Source organism: Carlito syrichta, unplaced genomic scaffold (assembly GCF_000164805.1).
Source record: "Carlito syrichta isolate Samal-C Ts95f unplaced genomic scaffold, Tarsius_syrichta-2.0.1 Scaffold301018, whole genome shotgun sequence".
In the NCBI taxonomy this organism is placed as follows: Eukaryota; Metazoa; Chordata; class Mammalia; order Primates; family Tarsiidae; genus Carlito; species Carlito syrichta.
Window position 1 is genome coordinate 90972 of NW_007245114.1, and position 21031 is coordinate 112002.

Below are 21031 nucleotides of genomic sequence, written 5' to 3' on the forward strand. Positions count from 1 at the left end.
GTGTTCAGTTCCCCATTTCTTCCCACTATGCCTGGTCCCTGGGCATCTACTGAGGTTCTTTCCTCCTGTGTCTGCCTCAGAAGTCCAGATGCGCCAAGTCCCTGTGTAACCATGACCTCTGGACCTGAGAGCTCTGGTTTTAGGTCCTTGGCAGTGTTTTAGCTGCTATTTCTGGGGACTGTTCCTGGTACAGCCACAGAGGCTGCCTGGGGGCTGCTCCAGGGGCAGCTGTCTATGTTCCTCTAGATTTCGACTTGCTCCTGGTCCCACTGTGGGCTAGGTTTCAGGCCTGGCAGATGATGGAAAGCCCTGCTTGGGGCCAGCCCTGGGTTGGTGCCAAGAGTTTTTTGGTTTTTTTTTTACCTGATCTTGGACATGACTGTGGACTTCACCCCTTCTAAGGCCTTTCTGATACCAAGCAGTGTGATTTCTAACTTGGGTTCAGTACCATTCAGGCCCTTTCTGAGTAGCTTTCTAGTCGGCCTTCCAGGTATCAGTGCTGGTGCTGCTCTGGGGATGTATCCAGTCATCTGGTTGTTCTGGACTCCATCCCAGTATGAGTCTAGAGTGGTTCTGGGAGTTGCTATTGGTGAATCTGAGTCTTGATTTGATCACCTGTCTAGGTTGTTTGGGGGCCAGTTTGGTCCAGGACTGGTGTAGTTCACAATACTGTCTGGCTCTTCTAGAGTCCTGCCCTGGTCTGTTATGTGTGCCTCAGAGTCTTTGCAAGTGTTTAGTCTTGAAAAATGCTCCCTGGCCATTTTGTGGGCATACTTCTTTTCAAGTATGGCTTCTGTTCAATGAGGGCCTGTCTCAGTCTCCAGGCACACGGCCCAGTACTCTTGGTGTGGCCTTGGGTGTGGCAGCAATGCCTGGCCAGTTTGGGGGACCTTTCCCATTCCCTGCCTCAGACTCTGCCCCTCTGCCTGGGGTCTCTGAGCAAGGGTGGAGCCAACCACCTCACTTCATGCACTGTGAGGCTCTGCAGGCATCCCTAGACAAATGGGCCTTTGAGTTTGGGACCGTTTGGGACGCGGAAGCTGGTTTGTCTGGTCAGACCCGCCCTGCAGCCTGTGTGCTAGGAGCAGCAGCCACTGGGAACTTGTGGAGAGACTTACTGTGCTGAGGGAGGGCCATTGTTTCTGGCAGGGGAGCATGTGGGGCAGTGGAGGAAGGGTCGGTGAGGCCCATCTTGGGCCATTCAAGCTGGCCTTCAGTCAGTGAGGACTCCCCCATGTTGGCAAAGGCGGTCAGTCTCAAGTGAGGACGATTCCCAGGTGCAGTTTGGTGGTGAGGGGCAGTCTAGGGTTGATGTCAGCACTCCCTCCCCCTCAACTGTGTTTCCTTGCATCTGTTTTGGGAGGAGCCAGCGTGGGGCAGGGATCATCGTGCGTGTGGGGGCATGAGGCTGAGGAGAAACCCGCTGCAAGGTACAGCTGGTGTCAAGTGGGCACCAGGGGAGCCAAGTAGCTGTGGTGTGGGCGTGTTGGACCCCCACCCCCACCCAGGACAGTGAGGACTCAATAATGGTTCTAGAAGAAAGGGGCCGGGTTCTATCACTGCATGTGTGCCAGCAGAGGAGGCATCCAGGGGCACACCTTCATTTTAAAAATTATAGAGAAGTAGAAATTCAAAAATAAATATTGCTTCTGAAGCTTCTTTGAAGACTGGCATGTATGCTGGGTGTGTTCTTCCAGGCTGGGCTGTTTTCTTTGAACTCATTGATGCATTCATCTACTTTTTCAGCGTGTGTTAACTGAGTACCTACTACGTGCCAGCCGTCTGTTGGACTCTGGGGATGTGGAAATGAGCCAGGCAGACACAGCCCATGCTGTTACTGAGTGTACAGTAGTGACTTAGTAATTGTATAAATACTAACTAAATTATCACAATTGTGGTCACTGCTCCAAGGCAAGGCCCAGGCGTGTCGTCTGGGCCATCATGGAAGGCTTCCCTGAGGAAGTGTTATTGGATCTGAGATCTAAGGGGCAATTGGACAGAAGAACATGGGTGGCCTGCTCTAGGCAGTGGCATACAGCATGGGCAAGACTGAGACAGGAAGAAATGTGGCATATTTGAGGACCAGAAGAGGAAGTTCTTGTGGCTGGCTGGCAGGAGGAGAGCATGGGCAGTGGGGCTGCGGTGGTGAGAGGGACCGGCTCCGCTTGGTTCCAGGATCTTGGCGAGGAGCTTGGACACACATTCTACTGCTGAGGTTAGCGATTTGTTCTGTATGCCGGTGCCTGGAAGAATGCCCTGTGCATAGTAGGGGCTTGGGGAGTCTTAGATGAATGAGTGAGGGAGTGAAGTGAAGTGAAAAGATGGACATTTTTGCTCAGTGGGGATGGTCCTGCACGAACGTTTCCATAACCTGCTTTTTTTCTGCATAAACAGCAAATTTTGAATGTCTTTCTGTGTCAATACAGGTTCTGCTGTGGTGAAATTCTTGATATTTTCTCATCCTTTTCTTTCTGTCCAGGAAGGAGCAGAGGCCCCGGTGCCGTGCCCTTGGTACTGATTGTCCAGCAAGAGTGACTGGAGTGAGGAAGCAAAGTCTGGGTGAGTGTACCCTACGGTGTGGCCCAGAATCAGGGGTGTGGAGGGGTGTTGTGGCCAGGCTGAGCAACTTGGATTTTGATACAGGGCCAGTGGAGAGCTGTGGAAGTGTTGTGAGCAGGAGCATGATGTGATCCCATGTACATGCAGTGAGGAATGGTGGAGTCTGAACCAGGAGGGCAGCGATGGGAGTGGAGGGAAAGGATGTGAGTGCTATTTAGGGAGGTATAGTAGAAAGGACATGGTGATGGATTGAATGCCGGGCATGAGGGAGGAGCGGTGTCAAGAACGGTGCCCGGGTTTTTGGCTGGAGTGGATGATGGAGGTGGGTGGGGAATGACGTGCAACTTGTCAGCTGCTGTAGGTGTGAAGTAGGCTTCTGGGTGACGTCCTGGAGCTTCCACCAGAATCTGTGTGCTTCTCCACTCACCATGTTCCTATAGAAAAGATTGTCCCCATCGACTGTAAATTGTGGAAGAAGGAGTGTGGTACCTGCAGGATCTGGGCATATCCTCCTCGTTTCTTTGAGCTCCACTTCTCCTTTCTGTCTGTTGGAAGCACAGAGTGAGTGGGCTGGAGTTGTAGGGAATGCTGTTGGAGAGTTAGGTTAGAATCAGCATGATAGGCCTTGGATGTCAAGGCCTTGGATGTCACCTGAGGGTGACACAGTGACACTGAATGTTCTTAAGCAGAGAAGCAACGTCCACGTGTTCATCTGTCCATTCATTCATCATGAAACACTGTCTGAGTGTCTACTTTGGGATAAAGCAGCAAACCAAGCATAGATCTGCATTTTTGCAAGCTGAAAGGAGGCACTGGTTTGTGTGCAGGAAGGATTATAAGGGCGTGAGTGTCTGCAGGCAGAAGTGTCTGAAGAGGAAGGAGGTGATGAGGTCTTACTAACAACGGCTGAAACTGGGATGGAGGTGGGGTAGAGTCAAACTTACTGATGGGTTGAATGTGTGGGATGAAGACAAGAGAGCATTTGAGGAGGGTTTGCTGGCTTGGGTGACTAGGTGGATGGTGATGCTGTCCCAAGATGGGGACCCTGGAGGAGGAGTGGGATGGGGTAGATGAGTTCTGGTTGGGCCATCCTGAACTGAGAGCTCAGTGCTCCTGTTCACCCCCTGTAAGCTCCCTGAAGGTAGAACCTATGACTGTCTTGTTTGTCTGCTGAACATTCTGGACAGGTAGCTGAATAAAGAAGGCCATGGAAGAGTGGTTCTGGCCTAAGCAGGGGAAGGAGGTGTGCACATCTTGGGTATCTGCTGGGGGCAGGCCCTGCACTTGGTGAGATGGGCATTGGGATTATGCAGAGAGTGTCACAGGAAAGGTCAGATGGCAAGGGTGGGCATGTCTCTTCACTTGTCCATCCTCAAATGATGGGTCTGACCTACCTGAGAGCCCAGTTGGGGTGGAGATGCGGTGTGTTGTGGGGCTGACTTGCGGACACAGGGTGGAACTGACTTGAGAGTAGAGAGGAGATACTCTGAGATCCTGAGGCCCAGGGACCAGCTAATAAAAGAGTTAAGCCAGATTGGGGCCTCCTTTGGTATAAGGCCCAGAGTGCCCATAGGGGATTGGACTCTGGGGCAGGGGCCAGGTCAGGCCCTAAGCTGAACTGGCAAAGTATCTTGTTTGTATCAGGGTTTCTCAGCCTCAGCACTATTGACATTTTGGACCTGATAATCCTTGTGGGGGCTGGCCTGTTGTAGGGTCTAGCAGCATCCCTGGTTTTTTCCCCACTAGATGCCAGTCGCACCTCCTCCCCTTCCCCAGCCTTGACAATCAGAAATGTCTCTAGTCATTGCCTAATGTCCTATGGGGGGCCAAATGACCATCAGTTGAGAGCCACTGGTCTACATCACCTCTTGCTGCTTTCACTATGTAGTACAAACCTGGAAAACTGGGGCGGGTCATTCGGGGAAGATTGTCAGTGACGGGCCACTTGAGCTGAGCTCTGTAAAGTGAGTGAGTGACTGGGGGCAGGAGAAGGGCATTTTTTCCAATAGAGAGAACAGCAAGCCAGAGGCCTAGAGGCAGCAAAGCTGGTGAGCATTAGCCCAAGGGGACCCCATTCCCTGGAGGTAGGGGGCTGGAGGCGTAGGGCTTAAAGCTGTAGAAAGGTGCCTCTGTTGGGCTGGTCCCCTTTGGTCTTCGGTCCCAGAGCTAGACCTGTGCTGATACTTTGCCGCCCCCAGACTCTGGGACACTCCTCCTAATTGCCCCTGCCACTCCCTGAGGAGACAGAGACGCTGAGGGCTGCAAGAGGGTGGGGGCTCAGTCCAGCTGGCAGGAGCCCCTGTACCAGCCATGGTGTGGAGGGCTGTTTCTAACTGTACTCACAGATCCTGACCAATTGGGTAGAGGAGAGATGGCAGCCTCAACGCCCCTCCCCTAGCCCCTCTTTCCCTGGGACAGGGGTCGTAGGTGAGACTGATTTATTCTCCAGTGGTTTTTATTTATAATTTTTATTTTATTTATAATATTTTATTTATAATCCAGTGGTTGGTTTGGTGAGAGTTGGAAGCATGTTGGTTTTCCCTTCCCAAGTATAACAAGGCCTGTTTCCGCCTCCGTGGCCACTGCTGCAGTGCCACGCGGTGAACTGTCCAGGACATGACAAAAGGGCTCGGTTAGCTGCCTGCCAGTTAGAAGATGAATGGCTCCCAGTTCTCCCTGCCGACAGGCTCTCCCCAGTGCCCAAGTGCTGGACTCTCCTTTTGGCTGTCCACTGTGTGGGGCCCTGGATCCCCCTCCTTCTGCTGGTGTCCGTTTCTGGGCCCCAGAGTCCTAGCCTGGGGAGGAGAGGTTGGGGAGGCTGCAGGAACAGGTGGTATTTGGAGACTAATTAATATTTGTGAATAATAGCGCGTGCCCAAGGGAAACAAATCAATCTGTGTTTGCATATTCATGACAAGGACTCAGGAATGATCCCAGCTGTCCTCCAGCCCGGGAACCCCCCATCTCTGGCGTCATACAGTCCCTTGGGCCCCCATGGAGATTGACAGTGTGGTTAGGGTGGGCCACACCGAGGTGGCATGGTCTCTGTATAACACGCATTTTCTGTGACTTCATATGTGAATCCTGTGGCTTGGTCTAGTGCCTGCTTTATCCATTTCCCTCAGAGCAGTGATTCCCAGGCTCTTTGGTTTCACAGACTAGTACACTTTCCAAAAGTATACAGGGGCCAGACATGGGATTGGCAATTTTTTATTTTGCCAAGTAAGGACATTATTATTTTTTTAAAAAAGCAACTGCTATCTGCGATCCCCATCATTTCATACAGGAAAGGACATTTTAACAGCAAGGACAAAATTTGAGAATAAAGGACAGTTCTTTCCAAGAAAGGGCAGTTGGCAGTTTTACACTGATGTAGCAAAGAAAAAGAATATATTAAAACCATTCTGAATGTGGAAAAATTGCATCCAATTATATTCTATAATATCATATGATATGTAATTGTGTTCCTGCCCAAGTATGTCAGCTTGGCAGAACTGATGGTCCACAGTACAATTCAGAGATGAACTTGAGTGCCCAAGTGCTCCGGCCTTGCTTTTATCTCAGTTGTTGAAAACTCAGGCTCACCCAGCCATGCTGGTGAAGTGGGTGCTCTGCTCTGAACACTGCTTTATAGATTCACAAGGTGCTCAACCTCACAACCCCAGCAAGGCTAGCAGCAGTCCTACCTCTTGTTTCCCTCCTACTGTCTCCCCTCAGGTCACCTGAGACTCTGGGGGCAGGTACAGGGCCAAGGTCTAGACTGAGGCCAGGCCGGGGGATCCGGGGCTGCTCTGCTCTTATGGAAGCCCTAGAGCTGGGAGTGGCCTGGACTGCCTGACACCAGGGCAGGCTCTGTGCCCGGAGTCTCGGGGTGGGAGGCAGCTTGCTCATGCCAGGAGCTGCTGGGGGAGAGGCCCTGGCTCGGATAGCTGTGTGGTTGCCAGAGTAGTTCCCTGAGAATGTGTCCATGTTTGTGTGTGTCCCTTGTGTTTCCCCATCTCTCTGGGTGTCCAGGGACCATTGGGAGAAGCTCTCTGGGGAGGGAGTGTCTTTGTTTTCAGCTTCTCTGCCTAGATCTGAACAAAGTGTCCTGAGCACCCCAGCCCAGCTACATAGTGGGTCCCTGGATTCCCCAGGTTGGGAGTGGGGTTCCCTGAGACCCAGGTTCTCTAACACCCATGGCCAGACTCTCATTCAAGATTTGTGCCACATGGGTGTCTGTTCTGGGAGTTACAGCCCCATGATAGCTATACTGGGGACACACCCCACCCCCATGATGTCTATAACAGGGATTTGCACATCTATCATGTCCTTACTGGGCAACTACACCCATGATGTCTGTACTGTTTGTATACACCCACATGATGTCTGGACTACACGTCTATACCTCCATGATGTCTGCACCTGGGAGTTACACTGCTATGATTACTATACAACAGCAGCTACAGGGGATTAAGCCTCTGTGATAATTGTACTGGGAAGTTACATCCCATGATGACTGCTGTGCATTTGTGCCTCCATAATGTCTGTTCTATGTAGCCTCATCTCTGTATTTTCATAGCAGGGAGATCTGCCCCCCATGATTGCTTGTGCCAGGAGGTTATGTCCCTGTGATGTCTGCACTGGTGGTGGTAGAATTGGAATTGGAATGCTTGTTCCCGGGAGTCAGCCTCTGTGACTATTGTTTTATTATACCCCATGATGCCAGTACTAGGCCACTCTACCCCATCCTTTGGTGCAGCACACCATTGAGTTATATTCATGATTGCTGTGTCAGGGGCTATAGGATGGTTCTGTGGGGAACCCTACACCCATGATGTCCTGGCCAGGCAGGTCACCACCTGATGTGTGCTGGGAAGCTGAATTCTATTGTTGGCAGCATTGCAGCACCATAGTGCTGTGATGAGGAAGCCCAGACAGGGCCTTAGCGATCTGTGATCTTCATCCCTGACCGGCCATGCTGGGTGTCATTGTTATCTCAGCCACCTGAGCTCTTTGATCACTGAGCGGACCTCCCCAGCTTGGTGTAAATGGGGCTGGCTGCCCACCATGCTCCTTCAACTTTCTTGCTGGTATTGCTTAGCTCTTGTCTAAGATTTTTGGTGAGATCCCAGGATGGGGACATCTCCCACCCCCTTTTCCTTTGTGTTCAGCTTTTACCCCACTTCACGTCCCACCTGCTTTGTTCAACTTCTTTGCTCACCTGCTGCCCTCTGACCTCATGACCTTTGATTGTCTCAGTTGAGACAAGGGTTTAAATTTCAGGAAGGACTAAAGTCATGTCACCTTGCAAATTCTCTTACCATTGTGGGTCAGCAGGGACCTGGGTCTGATCATGACTCCCCTATAAGAGTCTGTGGGTACTACTGTGGGCTTCAAGGTGTACTTACCGTTGTGCCATGTTGTGTTTTCAGAGCACTAGTGAGGGACTGGCTGTGTTTTAGTCCTCTACCCAGAGCGAGGTGTGAGCAGAGCTGGTGGGCACTGCCCACATTCCTAGGAGCTCCCAGGTCAGGGGTGTGGAAGAGAGACAGTTGGGAACTTGCCACAGGGACTGGGGAGTAAGGACAGTGTATCTGCTGTGTGTGGTGTGGCTACATTAGAGGCTTCACACAGGTGCCTGCAGAGTGGAGCGGGCACTCCAGGCCAGGAGCCTTGTGAGCAAAGGCCTAGAGGCAGTCAGCCAGTCTGAAACAGTCTTCCCTGTGCATAGCTTCCTGTCTTACACATTGGCCCCTGAAGTTCACACCCACCCTCCCCACCCTTGATGTTCTCAAGGCTTTTGGGCCAAGAGCAGAAGAGGCATGGGGTTGAATCTTAGGGTTCAGTACCCCCATTGCTGGCTTCTAAGACCCCCTGTAGTTTCTCTATGGAGTGAGAAAGTGCCTTGGGAATTGGGTAGGACGAGGGTGGCCAGGTGGGGCAGCTGCAACTTGTTAAGAGCACGTCTTGGCGAGCCCTGACGGGTTGTGGCTTTGGCTGCAAGCCTCTGATACCCGGATCCCGTCTGCTGCTAACAAGTCTGTGTACTGGGGCTTTGCTCAGTTTGCTTGCTCGCATGTGCGGTGTCTAGACTCCCCCTTCCTCCCTCCTGCTGCTAGGGAGAGGTGGGGCAACAGGATGCCCCCGGGGACTCTGGGTACCTAACGTGTGTGGGTCTGCTTAGCTCCTCATGGCCCCCTGTCTCTTCCTTATCTTTGTTCAGTCTCTATTCCCGTCTGTGTGTCTCTGTGTCTCTCTGACCCTGTTTCTCTGTCCCTTTATAGGGATGAGGTGGGAGCTCAAGTTCTGGGATGGAGCATGCTCTGGTCTTAGCAGCACCCTGTTCCTCCTACTCAGGTTTAGAGAATGGCCTGAAGGCCTCCTTCACTCTTTCTCCCTCTGGTGAGACTGTTGGGTTATCCTGTGGGTCCTGAGGAATCAGTGAGGAGCCTGGGTGGTCATTGCCCAGTCCAAGGGGGTCTGTTGAACTAGGTTCTGGATGGTCTGTGAAGATGGTGGGGGCCAGGAAGCAGCATGAGTGGGCAGTAGGGACAGAGGTGGATACCAGCTAACTGGCTCTACTCTTCTCTCCTTTACAGGTTGATTGTCCTGGGCTGTGGCTGGCTGTGGAGCTTGAGCCCTGGATGGCCCCTGAGCCAGTCCCAGGGAGGACGATGGTGCCCCTTGTGCCTGCACTCGTGATGCTTGGTTTGGTGGCAGGCGCCCATGGGGACAGTAAGTCTGACCCCTCAAGGTGCAGATCTCCCAGGTTGAAGGGTGCAGGACTCTGGGGTAGGGAGAGACCAGCTACTAGGAGAGAAAGAATGGCCTGGAACCCCTCTAGACTTCTGCCCTAGAGAGACCACCCCCCACAAAGGAGTACCCTGGTCCCAGTGCTTCCAAGGAGTACCCATAGGCACCATAGGTGGGACATGTCTAAGCATGACCCTGTGCTATGGGGCTGGGGTGAGATGTGTCCTGGATTCATGTGGTCATTGTGTGGCGTGCCCAGGCGTGCGCTGGGTCTGCTGTTGCACATCTGTACTGAAGGCACAGCTTGAGCCACAGCTGGAGGTAGGCCTGGGAGCAGGGGCAGCACACAGGAATGTGTATGGATGTGTGAATGGGATCCCAGATGTGGCCACAGGTCCAATGAGGGCTCCAAAGTGGGAGCCACCCACGGTTCTTCCCCTGGGCAAGACCCTCAGGATCCGAGTGTAGGGATACTGAGCCCTTCCTTCTCCTCTCTCCAGGGACCTTCTAGGCAAAGAAGCTACCCCTCTTCCTAGCTCCTCAGACCTGGAAATTGGGGGAAGAGTGTACTTGGTGGGCCGGAAGCTGAGCAATGCCCTTCTGTGTGTGTGTGTGTTGGAGGGGGTGGAGTTGTCCCCTACCCAGATGCAACTCTGAACTTTGGTCCTTTCCTCCTGCCCATCCCCCTGCCTGGCACTACAAGACTGGCCGCAGCCCGCCCCGTCACCATGGTTACCACTGCTTGGTTACTGGTGGGAGGCGGGGCACAGGGTTGATTCAGCCAATCTGCAGGCTGAGGGGGAGGGGTGAGGTCGGAGCCAAGGTCCCTGGGGGAAGGGGCCCTTCCCAGCCTGTCTGGGGCCCAGGGGTGGTTTAGGGCCAACCCAAGGGTCAGCCCAGGGAATCAGCGGGCAAGGCCATAGGGGCCCTGCCACTCCCCTCCAAATCTCTGGGCATAGATCTCTGTCTGTGGCCCACCAGGGCTCTTTCTAAGTGGGTCATTAATTATTCAGGAACTGATCCTGGAGGGGCGTGGGACTAGGGCAGCCCTGCCCTTTGTCCTCAGAGGTTAGGCTCTGGGTAGAGCTAGAAGGGAAAGGGGAAGGAACAGGCATTCCCAGGGGGTGAGGGTGAGGGGTAGCAGGAGCACCAGGTGCCAAGGAGAGGACTGGGCAAGCAAGAGCAGGGCCAGGGGCCAGACGAGAAGAAGTCAGGTGGAGGGAAGCACACAGGAGAGGGGGTGGCAATCTCCAGGCCTGGCTGGGGGCTGCCGGGGGAGAGGTTGAGCCTGCAGGGACAGGTTGGAATAGAAGACCTCATGGGGTGTGACTTCCACATTGGCAGGAAAGCGAAGGTTCGTCCAGGTGCGGTCAGTAGCTCTTGTACATTGAAACATGGTCCTTGCTCTCTTAGCCCACCTCAGCACTCTCAGGGGCTTTACACAGGAACTCTAGGGCAGGGACCCATGGCCCAGCTGGGCTTCAAGAGATAACACATCCTGGGAGAAAAGCTGCCTTCCCCCTCCTGCCTCAGACCCAACACGCCCCAATCTGTACCCCTCAATCCCATCCCCCAACCTGCTGTCTTCCCATGTTCTCTCTCCGGTGAAAGGCATTACCACCCACCCGGTCACCCAAGTCAGAACCTGGGCTTCCTCCCAGCCTCCTCCTCTCATATCCTGTATCTAATCCATCACCAAGTTCTGTTGCTTCTACCTACTGAATATCTTTGGAATGCATCCATTTCTCTCCCTACCGCCTTCATCCAAGCCACCCTCGGCTCTTACTTGGGCTTTTGCATGCAGCAGCCTCCTGACGGTTTCTCTGCCTCCAGTCTTTTCCATCATAATCCATGCTTCCTAATCCATTCTCCATTCCAAAGTAAGAGTCATGTTGCAAAATGAAAACTTTATCGTATCACCCCTCACTTTAAAATCCTTCATTTCCCTCTTCTGCTGCCTTCAGGATGTAGTCTAGGGTTCTTAACCCTTCTCCAGACCCTGCATTATCAAACTTTTGCAAGCCTCATCCCTCTCTGTCCCTCCTCTACCCACACCCCCACCATGATTTCTCTTAGTTGCTCGCTTGCTCTCTTGTGTCCAGGCCTTTGTTCCTCTGCTTGGAACACACTTCCCTGTGCTCTTTGCCTGAGAACTCCTGCTCATCTGCAACCATCACTTCCTCCAGGAGCCTGGTCCTGTGCTGCTCCTCTGTGCTCCTTTCTTAGTGCTCATTTGTGGCTGTCTGCTTCAGGTCTGATTGCTCTATTGGACTGAGTCCTGGGGGTTCAGGTCATTGTCCAGCTCAGGGCCTGGAGTATGATGGATAGGAATTGGCAGGGGCAAGGTGCAACTGATTTTAGAGCAGAGTCCAGGGGCCTCTGTGTTGGTTCCTTAGGACTAGAGCTCAAAGACTGAGGTCTTGAAGATAGGAACTAGCTGCAGAAACTGAAATTCTGCCTCAGCCAGGTGGGGGTTTCAGGTGACTTGGGCTCTCTCCCAGACAGAGAGCCGTGGGGCAGAAGCCTGTGCTCTGGGTCATGGTGACCGAGCCCCAGGAGTCAGGGTCTGTCCTACAAGCCTGTCTTAAACTGCACACTTTTGGATGTGTCTCCCCACCGTGGCTAGGCTTGGGCTGAGCTTGGGAGACTTCTGGCCAGGGGCAAGCGGCCAAACGTGGACCCGGCTACTGTGGAAGGTAGGGCAGGCCCCCAGAGAATTGATGGCAAGAGCAGGAGCAGTGAAGCGCATAGCAGACAAATGTGTTTCTATAGGCCTCTTAACGAGACAAATGAATGGGGGCCCGGCCTCTGAGGGGGGTGGAGGAAGAGGTTGGAGAAGCAGCTGCCAGGAGTTAGGCCAGAGGCCCCAGCATCAGTGCTGCATCAGCTCTGGTAGAGACCTGGGCACATATGCAGGAATGGGTACCTCTCGGCTTCTCAGGAGGGCAGGTAGTGGGGCCAGGCCAGAGGTGTCCTGAACTGGGGAGAGGCTTCTGCTGATCTCAAGTGCCAAGACTGTGCTAGGTGCTAGGATGGGAAGCTCACACACAGGCCTGCCTTCAGGCAGGACCTGCGGTGTGGAGGCACAGGCTTGGGAGCAGAGAGTTGCAGCAGGGTTGCTGGTTGGGAGGTACTGGCACAGCCTCTTGGGAAGGAGGGAGGGAGGCTTCCTGGGAGAGGGGAACCCTGAAGAGTAGGTGGGCATTTGCTCATGGGGATATTGCCTGATGAAGTGGGAATGAGGAAAAGAAGCAGGAATGTGCCTGGGCATCTCCACAGAGTTCATAGGAGAGCCACGGTGAGAACCCCAGACAGCATGGGATAGAGGCAGGGCCCCAGGATGTGGTGGGAGTGGGGCCCTGATTATGGCTCGGTCAACTGGAATCATTGAAGCCCAGAGGAGGATGCCTGATGGGTGGAGGGTGGGCACTGCAGATGCAGGTGGGCAGGGGCCTGTGGAGCTGGCCCGTGGTGGGGTGCTGTACAGTGGTTCTGCAGTGCCTTTTCCCTTGCTCTTTTGGGTGGCCTGTCTAGACTCTGCTCCCTGTGGGATTTCCGGCAGGTTCAGTTGCTTTCTCTCTCCAGGCCTGTTTCTATTTTCCTATTGCACAATGAGAGTAATCACTTCTACCTGGAAAAGTTAACCGAGGTCACGTGGACAAGGCACCTGAAACCTAGTCTATGCCTCCCCATCTGAGGCCATGACCTGGTACTCTCGCTATGTCCCTGGGAACCAGAGTCATCTCTGAGTGGGGTCGCCTCCCATGGGGGGTACTAGGAGCAGTCCAAGCAGCTCATTAATGAGTCCCCAGCTCATTAGGCAGTTCAAGGCTTGGGAAATCTGCCTCTCCAGGAGCTCCCTCGCCCGCCCTCACCATCCCTCTCTGCTTCCGTGTTCCCTTTGTGTACACATGTCTGTGTACTCCACAGGGAAGGCACAAAATAGCAGTCTCCCCGTGGAGGACCCTCCAAGGACTCCACGTTGGCTGTCCCTGGGGCTAGACCCCTGCAATCTTTGGGGGGCATACAGCCCCCTCCCCTGGCCAGTGCCACTTGTTTCTTAGTGCACTTCCATTCACCTTGCATGGGCTCACTAGCCTGAGAATGTCCCTGGGGACACCACTGGGAGCTGTGCTCATTGGTCTATGTGGCCCATAACCTCTGTGTGGTTGGGGGAGGGGGCACATGCTGGTGAGATGTCAGGCTGGGTGGCAGTGGGCAACTGTGGCAGAAACCCCTCCTGGTGTGTTCAGGTTGCACTCTGTTGATTCAGTCTCAAAAGTTCTGTCCAGATCCTCCCTGAACACCAGCTGTGGGTCAAGCACTAGGCATAGTAGTTAAAGTAGCTTGGTTCTGCTGCCTGCCTGGGGACCTGATTAGTCACTAGGATGTGATCACTGCTGGGATGGGCAGTCCAGGGGCTGTGGAACTCCGAGCAGGCTTCTACAACAGCTTGTGGGTACGGAACGCTGAAAGGCAGGGAGGAACCTGTGGACCTGGCTGTCAGGGTGGTCTGGGTTGCGAGGAGTGGTAACTCCATGAGGGTCCGAGCTGTATTCTGAGCCCAGTGCTGGGCCCATAGCAGGTGTTCAAAAAATACTTGTTGTAAGAGTGAAGAAAGGTGAGCTGGAGAGCTTAGCAGGAACACATCTTGGGGGATTGGGGAGACAGATGTCAGAACAAAGTTCGTAGCTGAAGAGAGGTATAACCAGGTTTGTGCTCCTCAAAGATCCTTTGGTGAACAAAGGAGCAAGCAAGGGCTTGGCAGTACCCTGGTGCTCTGGTGCTGGGGGTGAGGGTGGATTTGAGGGAAGTGGAGGGCGAGGCCTGATCGAGGGGAGGGGCCTGCCTACCTGGCCCCTGGACTGCACTGGGCCAGCCTGGCTCAAGTCTGTTGAATGGGTGGGTGGGCTGGGCAGAGTAGTGGCTCCTCTCCAGCCTCCAGGGGAGTAGTTCTGCCTCCTCGATAGCTCCAGGCTTTGGGCACCGTCCAATCTCCACACTTGGGCCTTTCCCCTTCTAGTCAGGCTCATGACCCGAACCTGGCTGTCCTCGCCAGCGTCTGGGTTCTTTGTTTGGCTCGAGGCCCCGCCCCACCCCGCCCTGCCCCACCCCCCAGGCGCACAGCTCCAGCCATTCCGGTTCTGCAGCTTCCAGCCTCTAGTTTCTACTGCAGACGTGTTGAGGCAGGAGCTGGAGGGGGGACTTTCTGCCCGGGGTTTCTCTTCAGCCTTCCTCCTCCCCAGGCATTCCCTCCTCTGTTCATTCCTTTTTTCATTCTGCACCCCTGTGTGCCAGGAACTGGGTCAGACACTGGGACAGGGCAGGAAACAAGACAGGGCAGTGTTCTAGGCGGGGAAGCAACTATTAATCAAAAGCTCACCAAAAATGTGGAAAAAATAATAACCACACGCGTACACAATAAACCGTGAGCAAAACTTATAACCTCACACTCATACATAACAGACTGGGCGATGCTAAGGAAGGCAGAGGGCATGACCAGGGAGCTTAAAGCCAGGAACTGAGTTAATGATAAGGGAACAGGGGGACCAGGGAATGTTTTCTGAGGAGATCAGAAGGGTAAATGGGAGTTAGTGAGGAAAGAGGTGGTGGAGGGTCTTAGCAGAAGGAACAGCTTATGTGGAAGCCCGGAGACATCAGGGGAGCTAAAGCCAGGGCTCTGGGCCAGACCAGGCAGGACTTTGTCTGCCATGATAGGAGTCTGCATCTTGTTTTGAGAGTGACTGGGAGGCTTTGGAGGTTTTGATGGGTGGGGGCTGTTAGGCCAGTGGGGTGCCACTCAAGGGAAGGTGGTGTCTGGACTAGGATGTGACAGTGCAGATGGAGAGCCTTGGGTGTGGAGTGCCCAGTATGGGGTGGAGGGCAAGAGATCTCCCAGTGGAGCCTGAGTGGAAGAGTCCTATCTGAGAGGACCTGACTAGAAGGAGCAGCAGAAGCAGACTCTGTGGACTGGAAAGTCTAGAGCCTCCTTCAAAGGGCATTTCGGGGAAGGGTGAGGCAAACTGGGGAGTTCTGGAACTTTATTTTGTCCCTATGTCATTCTGGCCCCCTCCAGCCTTCTGTGTGTTTCCACAACCTGCCCTGGCTTCTCTGAGCCGGTTGTCTATGCCTGCCCTAGGCACTCCAAGAGCACAGCTGGTTGGTCCCAAGGTCCCTCCCTAGAGCTGAGGAGTTAGAAGACTGGATCCGACTCTGGCTTCACCCCCACATCACCCTGACTTGCCAGTCATTTCCCCCTCTAAGCCTTCGTTTCTGTATCTCTAAAATGGACACAATAATACTCCCCACCCTCATGGAATTGTTTTAAGCCTGATAATGCTAATGAGAGTGACAGCTGCCCTCTTGGAAAGCCCACCTTCTGTGGAACAGTTTATAGACATCATTGCATTCCATCTGTGCAGACCCATGTCAGTAGCACTATTTTGAGGATGAGAAGACAGAGGCTCAGAGATGGCAAGAAACTTTCTTAATAATTTTTTTTTTTTAGTTGGAGTCTAATTCTGTCACCCAGGCTGGAGTGCAGTGGCATGCTCATGACCACCCCAGCGTTGACCTGCTGGATTCTGGCAATCTTTCTACCTCAGCCTTCCAAGTAGCCGCAACTACAGCCATGTGCTACCACACTTGGCTAATTTTTTATTTATTGTAGAGACGAGGTCTCGCCAAGTTGCCCGAACTGGTCTCGAACCTGTGGGCTCAGGCAATCCACTCACCTCGGCCTCCCAAAGTGCTGGGATTACAAGCTGAACCATCGAGCCCAGCCAACTTCCTTAATACTTACATGGAATCTCCAGAGCCTGCTGGGCCCCAAGGGTACTTATAAGTTCCCTCCCTTCGTGACCCGCCTGGGCAACTTGGCGAGACCTCATCTCTACAATAAATCAAAAAAACTAGCCGGGCGTGGTAGCGCGTGCCTGTAGTTCCAGCTACTTGGAAGGCTGAGGCGGAAGGATTGCCGGAGCCCAGTAGGTCGAGGCTGCAGTGGCCGGGAGCTGCCACTGCACTCCAGTCTGGGCGACAGAGTGAGACTCCAACTCCAACTCCAAAAAAAATAAGTTCCCTCCCTGCTCTCTGTACCTGCAGCTGGCACTCCGTACCCTGGTCCCCTGAGCCAGATCCTTCTCAGGGACTCTGCCCTATCTGCCATCCTCTCTCTCCTCACTGGATCACCACCCTCTCCCTCTATTCTGGCTCGTTCCCTTCAGTATTTAAATAACATATTTCATATATCTCTTATAGGCAAAAAAAGAAACAAAAATTTACGAACTTCCCTCCAGCCCTCATCCCCTTCAGTGCCGTCTCGTCTTCCCAGACCTCATCTATCTTCTTTAGTCACCTGCTTGTTCCTTGCCAGCTCCTCACTCCTACTCATTCCTTGTCTTTCTTAGGTCTGGCTTTGACCCCACCACTCCACGGACCCTCTTCTTGATAAGGTTCCCAATAATCTCGTGTGAACTGTTTTGTGCCAGGTTTTCTGGAGTCAAACAGGCCTGATTCAGGTCCTAGATGTGCTGTTGACTGGGTGTCTGGGTGTGTGACCTTGGGCAGTGACTTGACCTCCCTGAGCCCCTAATGTAAACTAGGGATAATAACAATGAAGGACTAAATGAGATAAAGTACTGGGTACAGAGTGGGTGCTTAGCAAAAGAATGTCATCATTGCACTTATGTTTTCGTGCCGGGGACCAGGCTGGGCCTGGGCTCATGGGCACCAGGCAGGTGGTCTGAAAGGTCATTTCTCATGGCACTAGCCCTTCCTAGAGTTGTTCATTTGCCTGAACAATAGGAAATGGATCTGCTGTCAGGATTAACAAGGTGTTGCCACATCTTAATGAGCTAGGTTTCTCTGATTTTGTGACCCTGGGTGCTGTGGGTTGGCCCTGGTGTGTGTACCAAGGTGATGTGAGTGTGGCAGTACAGTGTCTGAGCCCCCGCTTTTCTTTACTTGTCCTTGCCTTCCTGTGGACACCTTGGGGAGACTGTCAGAGGCAATAACCAAGTCAGTGGGGGCAGGGGTAGGGAGGAGCAGATTTATAGGAAACCATTCACCTGGGAAGACATCCAGATACTTTGGAGCTGGAATGTCTAGACCTTTGGGTATGTAGGGGCTGAGGAGAGGAGGAATCCCAGTTCCTGGCTGGAACCTTGTGGATACAGGGGCCATCACTGAGATGGAGAGTGGTGGTGGAGGGATGAGGCTTGGGGAGATGCTGGAGCTCTTCCCATCAGCTCTCCAGCATGCCTTTTTCCTGGAGCTTGTAGTCGATGGGAGGTGGGAGACAGAGGTCTGTAGCAGTTAAAGTATGAACTCCAGACTCAACCCTTGGGCTCAGATCTTGGCTCTGCCACTTACCAACTGTGTCCTGTTAGATAAATCCCTGAACTTCTCTGTGCTATAGCGCCCACCTCATATGCTTAAAAGAGTCAATAAACATTAAGCTCTTTGAACAGTGCCTGCTATATACTAAGCTCTGCATAAGGGTTAGGTTGCATTGTTTTCTCTGTAGGTCTTTCTTGCCTCCGCCCCTGCATCCCCATGACTGCCACCTGTTGTGTTGTCTGTGCTTGTAGTGACCATGCTGTGATGACTTGGTGTCTCCATCTCTTCCAGGCAAACCTGTCTTCATTAAGGTCCCTGAGGACCAGACAGGCCTGTCAGGAGGTGTAGCCTCCTTTGTGTGCCAAGCCACAGGGGAACCCAAGCCACGCATCACGTGGATGAAGAAGGGGAAGAAAGTCAGCTCCCAGCGCTTCGAGGTATGTCCTCAGGGCTCAAGGTCTGCCTACTTTGGGGTCTGGTCCTACATCTTCTCCTCTTAGTCTCCCTCCTCATGGACCTTTTGGAGGACCCTAAGCAGGCCCCCAAGTCCTGAGCAGGCTGTTTGTCCTTTGACAGGTGATTGAGTTTGATGATGGGGCAGGGTCAGTGCTGCGGATCCAACCATTGCGGGTGCAGCGGGACGAAGCCATCTATGAGTGCACAGCCACCAACAGCCTGGGAGAGATCAACACCAGTGCCAAACTCTCAGTTCTTGAAGGTACGTGCTGGGGAGACACGTGGCATGATGGGCTGGTAGGCTGAGTGGTTGGGAAAACCAACCAGCCACGGTGCCCTGCCCTGGGCCTGGCCTGGGCCTGGGCCTGTGTGCATTTGGCAGAAAGGAGGATTGGCCACCTTAAGGTTGGTGTAAGTCAGTGGTGGACAGGGATGGCTACTGGATCTGGCCTGGATTGTGTGGCTTTTGCTGAAGCTATTTGCTTGGTGCCTTGGTATGTGCCTGCTGAGCCAGGTGTTGCTCGGAGTCTGGGTCTGGCTTGAGATATGGACCAGCAGTTGTGTATCTCTTGGGTTATGTGGCTGTGGCAGTGGACCTGATTTCCATGTTGAACCTGGCTGTGTCCCTTGTTACTCCTCTGAGCAAGGTCTGTGCAGCCTGGGGCCTGGGCTCTGTTGCCCTGTATGTGGGTTTTAGTGCTCTTTCACTTACGTGGTGGCTTCTCCATTCATTCACAAATACTCCCTGAACTGCCTTGCCGTCCAGAGAATCGCCTACATGGGTGTTCCTCTCAAGATACTCATCTCTAAGAAGTTCTGTAGGGCAGCCCAGAGAGCTAGGAGCACCAAGGAGGGAGCTGTATCTAGGCCAGTATGGAGGATGCATGGGAGGTAGAGGCAGCAGTTGGCGACTAGGCATCTGCCCAGGCCCAGTGGCAAGGTAGTTCAGTTTGGGTTTGGGGGTGGGGGAGCGAGAGCTGGATAGCATAGGAAGAAGGGAGAAGAGCAATTCAGCCTGAGCCTGGAGTGTTTGGAGGGCGGATCACACAGAATCACTGAGAAATGAACTCTTTCTTGGGGGCATAGAAAGCCACAAACAGGGTGGGGAGTGACATGATCAGACCCCAACCACTGTGAATTCGTCAGTCTGAATGTGTCTGTTTCCAAAATATGGTATTCATCTTTGCTTTCTTTTCTTAAATACGATACCAATACCTGTTCACTGTTAAAAAATTGAAAAGTGCCGGGCTCGGTGGCTCAGCCTGTAATCCCGCACCTTTGGGAGGCTGAGGTGAGTGGATTGCCTGAGCCCGTGGGTTCGAGACCCGCCTGGGCAGCGAGACCTCATCTCTACAATAAATCAAAAAATCAGCTGGGCGTGGTAGCGCACGCCTGTAGTTCCAGCTACTTGGAAGGCTGAGGCGGAAGGATCGCCGGAGCCCAGCAGGTCGAGGCTGCGGTGGCCGGGAGCGGCCACTGCACTCCAGTCTGAGCCACTGAGTGAGACTCCAACTCAAAAAAAAAAAAAAAATTGAAAAGTATAGAATGGTGTGTAGGAAAAAATGAAAATGGCTCATTATCCTACCTTTATTTATAATATTTGATTATTTCTTTATAAACTATTTTCTGTGCATGCATATCTATATCTATCTATATTCATGTATGTGTATGTGTATAACAGAAATAGGATCACATACTGCCCGATGATTTGTAGACTGCTTTGTTAACAAAACACTTACTGTGAACATCTTCCTTGCCATTAAATATTCTTCTTCAATATTGTTCTAAGTGACTGTGGGTAAGCTGTCATATGGAAGTACCCTAATTTATTTAGCCATTGCCTTATTGTTGGACACATATGTTGTTCCCAGCTTTTTGCTTTTATAAATTAGATGCCTTGCACATCTTCCTGATTACTTTCCTTATTCTAGATTCCTTGATTATTTTCCTCATTCTAGATTCTTGGAAGTAGAATTGCTGGGTCCAAAGAGCACATGCATTTTTAAACCTTTCAATATTTCCAGAAGATGTTGTCAATTTCTATCCCTGCCAAGCAGGACATAAGAGGGCCTCTTTTCTGCACATCTTCACTAGCAGTGGGAATTATTAAAAAAAAATCTTTGCCAAGTTAATAGGCAAAAAATGGCATCTCAATTTAATTTGCATTTCTTTGATTACAAGAACAGTTGAACATCTTTTCACATTGGCCATTTTTACGCTGTGGCTTTATGTGTTCACACATGCATTCATTCAGTAACTCTTTTGCATCTGTTTCACGTGTGAGTACGCGGACTCTACAATCTTAGGGGGACTGTGGAGGACAGTGGTTAAGGGCAGGGACTCTGGGCGGCTCCCTCATCACGTGACCTTGGACCAGTAACTATGCCCCTGAGCCTCATTTGCTCCATCTGTAAACAGATGTAATACCTACTGCCCAAGCTGGTTTGGAGAATTGAATACAATGTATTATTAAGCACTTTCAGGATTCCAGTGTGAATGCTGGCTGCTGTTGGGCAGAAAGCTGCACATCTGAGGTGTCTACAAGTGAACTTAAAGTGATTGGCCTTCATGCTGTCTGGCATCATCTGGATGGTGTAGCCCCCACCATCTGCTCCCATGGGGGACTTACCTGAGGGACAGGGGCCCAGAGGACAGGCCTGGGCCAGGATCTCTGATTGCTGAGTGTTAGGCTTCTCCCTGATACTCCCGACCTCAGTTTCCCCACTTGTGACCTCAGGGCAAGTGTTTCATGCTGTCTCTCCTATTGGTGGCATCTGCCCTGACCTGGCATTTGGGAGGTGGCTAAACGGTCAGATGCCCTTGAGGGCATCTTCGCAGGCTCTTAGATTGGGGAACAGGTCCCCCTTGTCAGTGTTGAAAGAGAACTCCCCCTAAAGCTCCTAGGTTCCTTGCCCTCAGTCTCCACTGCCCTGGGCAGTTT

The 21031-nt window shown here is 52.6% G+C and overlaps 1 protein-coding gene across 1 annotated transcript in view; it reads left to right on the plus strand.

Moving 5' to 3' along the window:
* The first annotated feature begins 2479 nt into the window (after window positions 1-2479).
* Window positions 2480-21031, plus strand: part of PTPRF (protein tyrosine phosphatase, receptor type F) — an 80101-nt gene continuing 61549 nt past the window's right edge. The window contains exons 1-4 of the mRNA XM_021710749.1: window positions 2480-2559; window positions 9141-9276; window positions 17926-18071; window positions 18211-18352. Of these exons, the coding sequence (XP_021566424.1) occupies window positions 9186-9276; window positions 17926-18071; window positions 18211-18352 (379 nt within the window). The 5' untranslated portion in view covers window positions 2480-2559; window positions 9141-9185. The remainder of the gene's footprint in view (window positions 2560-9140; window positions 9277-17925; window positions 18072-18210; window positions 18353-21031) is intronic.